General features: G+C 40.3%; 1 protein-coding gene across 1 annotated transcript in view; it reads right to left on the bottom strand.

Annotated features, from left to right (window-relative positions):
• The window catches only part of JAM2 (junctional adhesion molecule 2), a 50,539-nt gene that overhangs the window by 7,948 nt on the left and 28,081 nt on the right, over positions 1-14,510 (bottom strand). The window contains 4 exon segments of the mRNA XM_006095946.3: positions 1,948-2,150; positions 4,507-4,659; positions 5,438-5,545; positions 12,093-12,158. Coding sequence (XP_006096008.1) covers positions 1,948-2,150; positions 4,507-4,659; positions 5,438-5,545; positions 12,093-12,158 — 530 coding nt within the window.

Genomic DNA, 14,510 nt, shown 5'->3' with positions numbered 1-14,510 from the left:
GGAAGGAAGGAAGGAAGGAAGGAAGGAAGGAAGGAAGGAAGTGGAGGGAGGAAGGAAGGAAGGAAGGAAGGAAGGAAGGAAGGAAGGAGGGAAAGAAGGGAGGAAGGAAGGAAGGAAGGAGGGAAAGAAGGGAGGGAGGGAGGGAGAGAGAAAGGGAGGGAGGAAGGAAAGGAGGAGGGAGAAGGAGGGAGTGAATGCAGTGGTGCCTGGACTCAGTAGAGGACCCCCCAGGTCCGGCACAGAGGGGAAGAGGGTGCTCAGAATCATTCCTTCAGGCCTCCTGTCACACCTCAGTCCGGCAGCAGTCACTGCTTAGCCATGAGAGCCAAGAACCTTTAAGAAGCACCTGCTCCTGGCCTTTGCTCTTCATGCAACGCATGTTCCTGAAAATAGCCAAGGTTCTTATTAACCCTTTTCCTCTCTCACTTTTCTTTACTCACTACCCACCCACTTTCCCTTTCTGTAGACTTCAGCGTAGTGGGATGAAAGCTTTTCCTCATTTATTTTAACTCTATGGAAGCACCTCTCACTCCCCCAAAAGTCAGAATACTTCAACAATATTGGCCATGAGCTCAATGCCGAGGGTGCGTATAAACAATCAGTTAGACTAAAACAATGATCTTCCAACACATGACAGCTGGTCATTAAAAGGAAGTCACCATCACTCGCACACTGGTGTCTTGGTTGCTGCTCATTTCTCAAAAACTAAGCCAGTTCTGCCCTTGACATCACAAGATACTTCAAGGGTAACTGAGGAAAGTGAATGTTATCATCTCAAACTCGCCTTGGGGCTTTTATCACCTGCTCTGAGAAAAAATAAACTGGAAAAGTAAATATAGCGAAGTGTGATGGCAAGTTTTCTGCCCAGTTTCACCAGGACCTGCTGACTCACCCTACTTACGCCCAGAGGGCCAGAGTGTGGTCTTCCTCAAGGGGTAGCCACATCCATTGATATGCTTGTTATTTAGCCAATTTATCGATGTGCTTTTTTACTTGCCAGAGGAGCTAGTTTTTAAATGTTATAATGCACTTGTAGGTTGAAGGCATGAAAGGAAACATTATACCCTCCTTTTAAAATCCATCAAAATTATGATTACCAGGCCTTTAAGATTTTTTTGATAATGGTTGTGGTAGTAACTCCGCAGTATGGGAAAGCAGACATTTTAAAACTGACAAATTAAATTTTGGGAATGAAAAAGAAAGCTTCAAGCTTAATGATCTTGATTTTGACTTCCATCTCCACCTTACACGTCAGAGACAAAAAGGTAAAAATACTTTAATTTTTAAATGTCATTAACTTTAAAGAGTTTGTTTGTTAGGTTGCCATTAGTGTTCCTAGAAAGGTGAAATTTTCCATCAATGAGAAAATCTAAAGTCATAGATTCTTAAATCACTGAGTCAAGTCAATTGTTGATGATCTAGTTATGGAAGAGTTTAATGACGCAGACATCCTATCATAGGTTGGCAATGCTATTCCTACATGGCTGGCACTGGGGTAAGGGCACCCCCCTAGTATTCTGCTCAAGACCCAGAGCAGAAGAGGAAGCCAAAAGACCAACAATGCCTGATGAGAAGTCCTGGAAGCAAGGCCATTGGTGGGCAAAGAAGGAAGAAAGGGGGGTGCATCTCCCTGACATTGTAAATACTACCTTTCCAGGCCAGGAAGGCAGCTGGGGTGAACTACCTGATCCGTCATCACGGATCAACCTGCTCTGTCCCGGCTCACTGTGTGCTCAGCTCCTCGGTCGTCTGTTGTCTTCCCATCTCCGGTCCCAGCCCTTCCCCTCCCTTCTCTGGGCATGTACCCCCATCGTTCCTTCCGCCCTCTCCTCTCTCCACTTAACAAGCAATGATATCAGCCCTCTATTCTACATCATTTTAAGTTCCAATTATTTTTCCCCTCCATATGCCGAACAGTTATTGGGCCAAGGCTTGCCATGCCCTTACCAGAGTTCCAGACTTCGTATTTATTGTGTATGAGCTGTTGGTGACTTGGGCGTCGAGCTTGGGATTCCCAAACAGGCGGGTGCCGTCCTTAAACCACGTGTATGTAGGAGCCGGGTTCCCTTCTTTGTCTTGACAGCGCAGCTCCACCACAGTTCCACTCAGAACAGAATTGGGGACTTCACACGTTGGAACTCCTGGAGCCACTGAGGGACGGGAGTCAAACGGCATTGGTTATTTATAAGCCAAACAAGGATTTTAACTGCCAGGAGATGATTGATCAGACATCTGTGAGCGAGACTGGCTACTTGTTCAAAAGACCTATGGCCTTTCTTCACGGGCACATAGCTAGACCACATTTGCCGGCTTCCTAGCTGCCTGATGGGGTCATGTGCCTGAGTTCTGTGCCATTTCCAGGCCTGCTCCATAAAAGCCTCCTGCACAGCTCTCCATTCATTCACTCCCCCACCCCCTCCCACTACCAAGTAGGTGTCAACACCCATGGTGACCTCAGAAAGCTGTGTTTTGATGATAACAGATCTACATTAGGTTGGGTCTCCAATAATCTCATCAAGTAGAATTATATAACCCCACCACTACAATCTCTGCCCCAACCATTCAGACTTGACCTCCATGAGAAACTTCTATTATGTTAAGCCACTCGCTGAGAGTACTTTTCTGTTATAACAGCAAGCATGATGTTAGCTAATACAACTATTCTTCAGATGAACAATCTCTACTTTTTCCCTCACCAACTGTTTTAATGTTTTATTACCAACTGTATTCAAAAGAAATCAAACCTGAGTGCATTTTTTCAGGCTCAGTACTCAAACTAATATTCTATTCTGGGCTGGGCTGGTGTGGCTCAGTGGTAGTGTCGACCTCTGAACCAGGAAGGAGGTCACGGTTCAATTCCCAGTCAGTGCCAGTTGGGGGCGACCAGGAGGCGGCCAATCAATGATTTTCTCATCACTGATGTTTCTCTCTCCCTTCCTCTCTGAAATCAATAAAAATATATAGTTTTTTTAAAAAATCCTATTATGCCTAGGACTGGCCAAATTAGAGAATCTGGCCGCAGGGATTTGTAAGTAAACCAGATTTTACTAGATAACTTAAACCCAGGGAAACCCAGAATTCTAAGTGGTGAGCAAAATTTTAAGACAGTCCCCCAAATTCCCCAGCCCTGGTATACATACACTTTCTCTCATTTATTCCATCAAACATTGATCTAGGTATCTAGGAGATGAAGTTAAGGTCCAAAATCCACTGCTTCTGACAGGGGCTGACTTAACCAACCACTCTTTTAAATGTGGTTTTCTCTGGCTCATCACAAAAGGGAAAATGAAAGATTCAAAGCACGAGCACAATTAGCCATTCTTTTGTTAGACTGAAGATTTCAGCCTTGTAAAACCCTGGGCAGAGAGCCTGTCGGGTCATGCTGGACGTCTGATCTACAGAACCGTGAGCTAATTAGTGGGTGGGGTTTTATGCTGCTAAATTTGGGATCACTTGTTATGTAGCAATAGAAGGCCAATACTCCAGCGGATTCCCCTGCAAGGTTTTCTGAATTTCTTCTATACTAGTATGTCACTAGTATTATAGAAAGAGCCTGGGTTATATAGAAAAAAGAAGTAATTTTATTTTATTATTTTATTTTTTATTGATTTCAGAGAGGAAGGAAGAGGGAGAGAGAGATGGAAACATCAATGATGAGAATCATTGATGGGCTGCCTCCTGCACACCCCATCAGGCCCTTTCAAGTCTGGGGATCGAGTCTGCAACCTAGGCATGTGCCCTGACTGGGAATCGAACCATGACCTCCTGGTTCATAGGTCGATGATCAACCACTGAACTACACCGGCTGGGCAAAAAGAAGTGATTTTATTCCTCTTGCTTGGTATTTTATACTAACATCTATGAAGGAGCAAAGATCATGTTCCTCTATCAACAGTAATCATGAGCTGTTAATGTCCATCAGTGATTTTTACAGTAATTAACCATAAGGCCTTTGGGTTAGCTCCAAATCCTGACCCTACCAGCTGTGTGGCCTGGGAAAACCATTTAACTTCTATTTCCTCATCTGTGAAACTCAGGTTGTCAGTGATGATGAAGTAAAATTACATATTTGAAAGGGCCTGATGCATAGGAGCTGCACAATAAATGCTAATTTCTTTTCTTTACCAAATAATTTCTAATACTTCCCCTGGCCTACCCTTTTGTTTTATGCTTTTTTATCATCTCATGGGATACTCTCTTGTGTGGTAGGAGAAGTACTACATGTGCTGAAAGCTATTGCAGGAAAATGCTCCTACGTACAGTGTAGGGCCATTAAGATTTACATCCATCTTGAATGAAGAGAGGTTTTGTGATCACGAGTTAGTAATAGTCACAGTTCATCAGCCAATGAGGTGAAGTGAGAAATGCTCGAGACTCTGCAGGGAAGATGGTGCTGGTGGTCTCTGTGACTCTGCTGCCTGGGCCCTGAGTTGCCCCACTGCCCCCAGGGCTGGGTGATGGGGAGGAGGGCAGGGAGCAGTAATCACACAGACACAAGTACATCACCTAATACTTCTAGAGTGACCGTGTTCTCTTCCAGCCTTTGGCCTTCGTTAGTTGGGGTGCTAACTTCACAACGGTATTTCCCGGCATCATTTCTTGTAACATTTTTGATCCTGATACTGAAATCCATCATCTGAGCTCGATCTTTAAAGTCACCTTTTAGAAAAAGAAGACAACGGTGTTGATAATAATACAAGTCACTGTCTATATACTACCTTCCTCAAGTCACTTCATTCAATACCCAAAGCAGTTTATTTTTCAATCAATAAACTTAACTTAAAAATTGTATATGGGTGCTGCTATTTCAAACTTATTTTTTAAATCACCCACCTTAGAGCAATCAATGCATGGCTGTCTTATTGTATCTGTACTCTAACCACTGAGTTATTGTGCAACAAATCCTAGATATCCTAGCATTTCTTTCATCCATCAACACTTTAAATCAAAAGCCCATCCCATATCCAATAGGAAGAATAGGGAGTAGAAATGTAAGACAAATAAAAAATAAGAGAAAGCACTGGGTAAAGGTAGTTGCATTTACCCTCCTCTAAGTCTTACTCCCTAAGCGTTGCAGTGATGGAGATACTGAAATACGACGAAGTTATTACAACTGAGCAGTGACCTGGCATCCCACCGGCACCATCTTGTCTTCCTTTCTCTCGAGAGGAAGAGCAATTGCATTTTACACCCTGGAGGTCTGAGCTGAGCAATGCAGGGTCCAAGGCCCCAGTGGAGTTCGCCTACTTCTGTGCTGTGTTCTCTGTTTCGGGGGCTGTGTGCTAGGTCTCCGTCACTCACTGCTGGTTTCATCTCCCACTTACAAACACGTATTTTCAGCAGCCAGCTATGTCCTGTTCTCATGCGTAAACTAAAGGGTAGCAGCTGTGCTTGGTGTTTGTTCTCTTGCTCTCACCTCGAGTCCACAGCTTCTTACCTCTGAGATCCTGGCCATAGTAGACAAAGGAGACACTCTGCCCCAGTTTCTTCCACTCTAATCTGGAGGCCGGGGTCCTCCTTGGGAATTTGCAGGTTAAAATAACCTCTAGAAACAACAACAAAAGAACTTATTTGCTAAATTGTCCCTCTGAAATTATATTTCACTTAATTAAGCAATGAATTTTTAACACCCTTAAGTTATTCCTTTGTATTTCTATTCATTCATTTCATCCATCCATCCATCCATCTATCCATTCATTCATTTTTTAAAAATATATTTTATTGATTTTTTTACAGAGAGGAAGGGAGAGGGATAGAGAGTTAGAAACATCGATGAGAGAGAAACATCGATCAGCTGCCTCCTGCACACCCCCTATTGGGGATGTGTCCGCAACCAAGGTACATGCCCTTGACTGGAATCGAACCTGGGACCCTTCAGTCCACAGGCTGATGCTCTATCCACTGAGCCAAACCAGTCAGGGCTCCATTCATTCATTTCATCAATCCATCCATCCATTCATTCATAAATTACCTCAACATGTACCACATGGCTTAACCCAAAGGTAAACTGAAAGCAGTATAGCTCTTCCACATAATAATTGTGTGACCCTTTGTTACTTCCCCTAGTTCTTGGGCACCAGTTACCATCTGTAAAATAAGATAACATCTCAAATTCTTGTGAGTCTTCAAATACAATAATATATGCACAGTAAGTACTTTAAAATGGCAGCAATGATTAATTATCTTATCCTTTCCAGCCTCAGACTTTGAGGATTTTATAGTCTGGAAAAAGAGGCAAATCAGATGATGCCATTTCGGTCCAATGTGCTGAGCGCCAGGGTGGAGGTAAGCTGAGCGTGCTTCATAACCAGTGCCCAGGAGAGGCACTAAGTCCAGCCCAGGCCATGCTGTGCACACGCACAAACGTCCCCTCAACTGGCTACATTCCCACTAAGATCCCTTCTTTGGTTACCCTCTACGAATGCATTAATACAAACCCAATATTGTCTTCTAACAAGTTGTTGAATCCTACCCCTTACCACAATCCAGATAAATTATGGTAAAATTCTTTCATATGTCTGATTTTGATGGTAAACAGATTTAATGCCATTAAAAAAAACCAACTCAGGATATTACATGATAAGGTAGATTAGAGAATAATACTTGTAATTCTATCCTGGTTGTATTAAAAATATTCACATAGGTATGAACAAAAAGCCTGTATAAGTATATATGAAAATATTAACCCAGTGATGATTTCTGTGTGATAGATTAATTTTCTTTTTGTTTTATATAGTTGCTAAAGTTTTTTTTAGTTCCACATGTATTGATAGAATTATAGAAATGAATAAAAGGTAATGAAAAATAGAAAGTAGGTTAAAGAAAGGCAAGGGGGAAAAGTTGTTTTCAAAGATGCCTAAAGATGTAAAAGCAGGTTTTACCTTACAGAGAGCCATCATTTTACAGACATGTTTACAGTTAGACTGCAGAGACAAACGCGTGCTGAGGAACTGGTCTGAGGAAACACAGTTCCATTCTGTTGATTAAGGAGAATGGGTGGGGACTTTCCGGAGTGTTGAGTTTTAGATAGGTTTCCTTCCCGTATTTTGTTGAGTTTCCAACAATTAAACACACACCCACACTCATTTTTAGCCCATATTCCTAGTTCTTAGGAATACGTTTACTTTCAATTGTTTCACATATTTAACTAGACACACGCACACCCCTGTTCCTAATTTCTCTCCTCACTGCTCTATGGGGAACCTTTGCAGAAATTACATTCGAAAACATAACCAAGGATTTTCCTAAACGCAGCGGACTCCGCTCCAGCCTCATTCGCACTGAGCACGTGGACTGTGGGAAATGGTCTGTGCAACTTGTCTAAAATACACTGAGTCCTTAGCGTGCGTCCGATACTGTTCTGGAGCCATGTCAAGGGGCAGCACAAAGGTCTCTGTCCTTTTGGATCTTACAATTGGCAAGAGGTCAGAAAGTCATGAAGTGAATTATATAGTATATTAGCATAAGTGTTATAGAAATAAAGTAGATCAGAGTATAGGAAGCATGGGAATTCTGGGGGACAGGGGTGCAGTTTAAAAAAGAATGTAGAGTTCAACTCATTTTGAAGGTGACATTTGAACAAACACTTAAAAGATGGAATTAGATCCCGGTTTAGTCGCTCAGCAGTTGAGCATGGACCTATGAACCAGGAGGTCACAGTTCGATTCCTGATCAGGGCACATGCTGGGGTTACGATCTTGATCCCCAGTAGGGGGTGTGCAGGGGCAGCCGATTAATGTTTCTCACATCAATGTTTCTCTCTCCCTTCCTCTCTGAAGTCAATAAAATAATAATAATAAAAAAAAGATGGAATTAGAATTCCTTAGAATCCTAACTAGAATGTCCTAGAACTCCAATTTAGAATTTGCCATGTGGTTCTTTGGGAGTGCGCTAAGCAAGGGATGAGCCAGGGCCCAGATCCTGACGTGCCAGCACCTTGACCCCCGGCCCCGTGAGGAACAGTAAATCTGGGGTCAACATCTGAGTATAAAGAACCAAGTGAACTTAAAAGATAGCTACCAGGGACTCTCCTTTTCTTCTCAGCCAAAAGTCAACACTCAAGGCCAGCAGCATTCTGCATCTAGCCCTCAGGGTCATTACGTCATCATACAGTAGTTCAGCACAGGCTTTGAAGTTAGACCTTTGCCAAATACCAGCTGTGTGATATTGTGCAAATTACCTAACTTGCACAATAGGTAAAGTTGTTGTAAGGTTTAAATGAGATGATGTATTTATGTACTTGGGTGCACATGGCACTTTTCATATAGTACATGCGCCATAAATGGTCATTACTACTTTCATACATGAGGAGCTTCTCTTAGTTGTAGTGGTAAGACTGCCTCGACATGACAGAAATCCACACTTTATTACCATTACAAATCCACCTAAAAAATCACTTAGATTTGAATTATAATGTTACCTCTGAGACAGCAAAGAAAATTATATAGAGATAAATCACATTTTCTCAAAATAAGACATATTGAAACAAAAAAAATGCACCAAGTTTTTCCATTAAGATGCTTATTTCATTTAGATTTAGAAAAGGTAATTCTTGGGGTTTTTTTTAAAGTTTAGTGCCTGTTTTTTTATTGCTTTTTTTTAGAGAGAGAAAGGGAGAGAGAAAGACAGAGAAACATTGATGTGAGAGCAAAGCATCAATTGGCTAGATCAATGATTCTCTCTCATCATTAGTGTTTCTATCTCTCTCTCCCTCTCCCTTCCTCTCTGAAATCAATAAAAACATATTTAAAAAAAAAATCAATTGGCTGCCTCCTGCACGCCCCCTACTGGGGATTGAGCCCACAGCATGGGCATGTGCCCTGACCAGGAATTGAACTGGCAACCTTTTGGTGCACGGGACAATGCCCAATCAACTGAGCCACACCAGCGAGGGCTAATTCTGTGTTTTGATTAGAACAAATATTTTGCTATGCTATGAATTTTAGTTTTTCTAGGATTCTGTACTGCTGACTATCTTCTGGTTTTCTTCTCTGTGCTCAAGTTAAAAATCATCAAAATCTTATATAATGCAAGAAGAGAATTGATACTACTAAAGTAATTGTGAAGAATTCAAATTACTTCTGTGGAGAAAAGCATCCTATTAAACCCTAATTTATAGCTCTCGGGGTTGGACACTCGACATAAGGCTGTTCATATAATTTATAAGCCTGACAGAGCCGCTGTTTTTTTTGTCTTATTCTGTTTTTAGCTCCACTATGGGAAGTGATAGAGAACAGCAGGACTGGAAAGAAGGAATTAATTCATGATTTACTGGTATTGACATCAGAGTGATAGAGACAAGAAGCTGAATGAATTGGATGGAACACACATATACATAAATCACAAAATATTTTAGACTGCAAGTGAAATCAAGTTACTATATGCAATATCCTAAAACTAAAAAGTGGTAGAAGATAGAAATTTATTTTTGCTTTATGGAGAGCCAAGTTGGAATGATTGGGGCACATAGAAAATGGAACCAAAATGTAATTCTTAATTAAAAGGAGCAGAAGTGAAACAAAAAGATAGAAAATACTTACTTGGGACTAAGACTAACATTTGATTGCAATAAAATATAGAAGAATTTTCTGCAGTAAACATAAAACACACATTAAAAAGTAACGTAGCCCTGATAGGTTTGGCTCAGTGGATAGAGCGTCGGCCTGGGGACTGAAGGGTCCGGGTTTGATTCCGGTCAAGGGCATGTACCTTGGTTGCGGGCACATCCCCAGTAAGGGGTGTGCAGGAGGAAGCTAATCGGTGTTTCTCTCTCATCGATGTTTCTGACTCTCTGTTCCTCTCCCTTCCTCTCTGTAAAAAATCAATAAAAAATATTTTTTAAAAAATGTAATGTAGCCCTGGCTGGTGTGGCTCAGTTGGTTGAGCATCATCCCATGCACCGAGAGGTCACCAGTTCGATTCCCAGTCAGGGCACAAGCTCAGATAGTGGGCTTGATGCCCAGCAGGGGGAATGCAGGAGGCAGCTGATTGATGTTTCTCTCTCACATCAATGTTTCTCTCTCTCTCTCCCTCTCCCTTCCTCTCTACCTAAAATCAATAAAAACATATTTTTTAAAAAGTAATGTAAATGATACAGAGTTTTAGTATGGAGTGATGTTTTGAAACTAGATGGAGGTAGTGGTTGCACAACATTGTGAATGTACAAATGCCACTAAATTGTTTACTTTAACACAGTCTATTTTATGTTATGTGAGTTTCTCCTGAATAAGCTTTTTATTTATTATCATTATTATTATTTTGTTAATCCTCACCTGAGGGTATTTTTTCCATTGATATTTAGAGATACTAGAAGGGAGGGAGAGAGAGAAAGATAGAAACACTGATGTGAGAGAGAGACATATAGATTGGTTGCCTCCTGCATGTGCCCAGACCAGGCCAGGGGAATCGAACCTGTGATCCCTTGGGGTGAGGGCTGATGCTCTAACCACTGAGCCCACCAACCAGAGCTCAGTAAGTTTTTTAGAAAGGAATGTAAGCCTAAAGAATATAACTGGCATTCTAATTCAGATATCATGGCATAGGGCCGAGGGGGCAGGGATGGATGTATATCCATGGTATCCTGTTGCACTCAACAGTTAGAACCTCCAGGAAAGTAAAAAGTAGGAGAAACTAACTTCATTCCTTGTCCCTCATGAGCATCCTGACCCATCTTCCTCTCAAATGTGCTCACTGTTTTGGCCTTGACAGTGTCTTTGGTACCTCTTCCAGACCTGCTTATCCTTCCTCTACGTACGTTCCATAGTTCCACATTACTTCCAATCTTTCATTTCCTCTTCCCACCTCTGCCCATTTAAAACTAAGCCATGATAAGAGTATTGTATTAGCTTACTCATGTAAAATATTAGAACTTTCTAAATAAGTAATTTGTTATTAAGTGATGTTATTTTTGAATGATAGGCTGACTCTTATTATAGCATGTTTTTACTAAATAATCACAGATAACACAATGTGCCAAGTACTATTGTAAGCACTGGTTAAATACTAATTCATTTAATTCTCCACACCCCAGACCTCACCTATAATTTTTGCTCTTTCCTTTAAACTATCTCTCTCTACCTCTGGGAACCTAAGACATGCCTAAAGAAGAGGGATCAGACATCAGGACTTGTTTCTTAAATGCTTACCATCTCTGCCTCAACAAGTATGACATTTAAGAAACAGTCATTCTTCTATTTTCCTAGGATTATTGTGTTCCAGGTAAAAGAGACTTCAGAAAAGTAGTAGATAGTCAATATTTGAGGTAAACTTATGAAAGCCTTATAAATTGTTGGCTATTAAAACCATTAACATTTTTTTAAATTGTGGTAAAATAGACATAATTTAAATTTAACATCTTGATTTTCTAAAATATATTTTTAATTTCAGAGAAGAAGGGAGAGGGAGAGATAAAAACATCAATGATGAGAGAGAATCATTGATCTGCTGCCTCCAGCACACCCCACTCTGGGGATCAAGCCCACAACCCAGGCATGTGCCCTTGGCCGGAATCAAACTGGGGACCCTTTGGTCCACAGGCCAACACTCTATCCATTGAGCCAAAACAGCTAGCGCAACATCTTGATTTTTAATTGTACAGTTCAATCACGGTAAGTATATTCACATTGTTGAGCAACCAATCTCCAGAACTTCTTCATCTCGCAAAACTGAAACTAAAATATTTTGAAGAAGCTAAAATAAACAGCAAAATGGCACCTCAAAATAGGCTATATTCATGCCATTTTAAATACATTAAATAGCATGAGGTTTGCGGTGTTAATCTCCATTTACCACATCTACCTGACTGGAAACTTTCAAGATCTCCATCTCCCCAGTTTCACAAATTAGATTTGCTTTGTTCCAGATAATTTACGCAATAAGAGACCTTCCTTGTACATCAGGTCTTCCATCGCATATCCAAAATTTCCACTGAGGAGGTGGAAAAAGAGTTCCCAAGGCAGAAATGGCATTTTAGGCAGAAGAATTAGTGTGAGGTGAGGCAGAAGGTCTGGACAAACAGAAAGATAGCTTCACATGTGCCATACTCTTGGGTCATTTAAACAAAACAGTCTGTGAAAAGCAGTAAGGTACTCTACCTTGATACTCTATTGCTGTGATTACTTGATGGTCTTTTGGGTCAGACAATCCAAAGGTCTTAGGACCTGGAAGATTAAAACAGATAGGATAATTAAAATAGTGCAAGAGGTCTTTTTAAAATGTTTGAATGGGATGTACGGGATGCCATATTAAAGAAAACAGGCCTCAAGTTTGGTGACAGTTTCATATAATTCGCAGCACATAAGTTTTAAAGTATCAAAATAAGAAAAACCAAGCCAAACCATTATATATCTCTTCCGTGTTCTGTATTGTGGTTTTACCTTTTAAGCATTTTCCAAAGCAGAACCCATAAATCTACTAGGGTCCCCTGAAAGACAACACCCTTTCACAAGCCTGACTGTTAAACAAGAGTGTATGTCCTTAATCAGCTAATATATAATCTTGTGTCAGAGGATATTGCAAATTTTTAGCACCTCTTTCAAGGATATAAACTGTTTAGGAACTTATCCCTGACTGTACCTTCATCATATGAAAATGGGTCATTATGGTAATTATGGTGGCTAATGTGATCTGAGAGTTATACAGGGATGATGATGATGGTGATATCATCATGCCCATAACCTTATATAAAATTTCACTTTAAAAGTGTTCATACATACTTTACTTTTATTCTATAAAATTCAATATTCAGAGTGACCTGCTGTACTAGACATTACTTTTTTTAAATTTTATTTTATTGTTTAAAGTATTACAAATAGTAGTACACATGTCTCCTTTTTTGCCCCCCATTGACCTTCCCCCAGCCTCCCCTCCACCGGCACATGCCCTCAACCCCCCCACTCCCCCAGTGTCTTGCGTCCATTGGTTATGCTTATATGCATGCGTACAAGTCCTTCGGCTGATCTCTTACTTTCTTTTAAAGTTTTAAAATTTATTTTTCAATTACAGTTGACATACAATATTCTATTAGTATCAGGTATACAACATAGTTATTGACTTTCATATACCTTATGAATAGACATACTAAGACTGGAAGAACCAAGTAGCAGAACCAGGAATTAAAACTTTCTAATTCAATCTTTGATATGTATCATTATGTGTTATGGATGTCATTCTACCGTCAGTTTCAAGACCATATTTAAAAATAATTTAAATCATTTCCTATAAGTATATATATCTGAAATATAAATGCTACTGTGAAAGATTTTTACCTGTTGTACTCTCTGATATAGCCCGAACACCTAGAATAGTACCTAGCATAAATCAAGGCAGAATAAATATTTGTTGAATGCATAAACAACACCCTTCCGCATTGTATACTATTGAGAGGATTCCAGTAAATGGGATCAGGTCAAACCAACACTAATGAAGGGTTCCTGAAGGCAAGCAATTCACTGGGGAAGGTGTCGTAAGTATGCAATACTGGACTGGTATTAATTACTTCAAAGTCAGAATACAAAGCATGCCTGCTGGTTAGCTTAAGAAAACAATTTAGGTAAAATGATCCGACTGCTGCTATTCATTATTCACCCCCAACTCATATATGAAATAACCTAAGACCAAATTAAACTGATCATAAAAACCTAACCGTTATTTCTCGAATATGTTTCTACAATGTACTAGGAGTGCTGTTTCGCTGTTCATGTTATCATCTGGCTCTGTCTTTATAAGATCTACAAGCCTGTTTTCGCCAAGGCAAAAATGATTCCACTGTTGCCTTATCCAATGGACAGTTTTTAGTGTTTATCTTACTTAATCTCTCTCTGACATCCGACTCTGGTGACTTCCCTGGATTGTGTGACATGACTAATCTTCATTCTGTAACCCTTGTGGGCTCTTTCCATCCATCATCCATCCATCCAGAAATGGCTTTTCTGACTCAACTAACTCCTTTCTATATAATTTCTTTTACTCTCATCCATTCAACAACCATTTATTTGCTAAAAAGTCCTAAATCTGTATATCCAGCTCTAATTTGTCTCCTGAGATTATACAGTGATGATGATGAGATTAAATCCACAAACTGCTCTTTCTATAGGTTGTCTATATCTCCATTTCCTATAAGAACCACAAACTCATAGGCAAAAATAAACTCATATGTTTACCCCTAAACATTGTTTTCTTTCTATAAATCCTATCACAGTGAAAGACACCACAATCCACATGGTCACTCATGCCAGAAATTTAGGTATTGCCCATGATGTAACATCATTCCATCTATTTACTCATCAGTTTCCATCTATAGACTGAGAATTGTGTGCCGTACAAGACAATGTTTTGGAATATTTGTCCTCCCCCACCTTATGCAGCCAAGAGTTCTTTGCCTCAGGAGGGGATGTACGAAGTCAAAACCAGAGAGAAAAAAGCAGTGTATTTCCAGCCTTTCCACATCTGGAAACCTTGACTATGAGGGAAACGGAAATGAATCATAGCTGATGCAAACGTTTAAAAAAAAT

Source organism: Myotis lucifugus, unplaced genomic scaffold (genome assembly GCF_000147115.1).
Source record: "Myotis lucifugus unplaced genomic scaffold, Myoluc2.0 scaffold_163, whole genome shotgun sequence".
Classification (NCBI taxonomy): domain Eukaryota; kingdom Metazoa; phylum Chordata; class Mammalia; order Chiroptera; family Vespertilionidae; genus Myotis; species Myotis lucifugus.
Note: the sequence above shows the minus strand (reverse complement) of the source record. Positions and strands in the feature narration are given on the sequence as shown.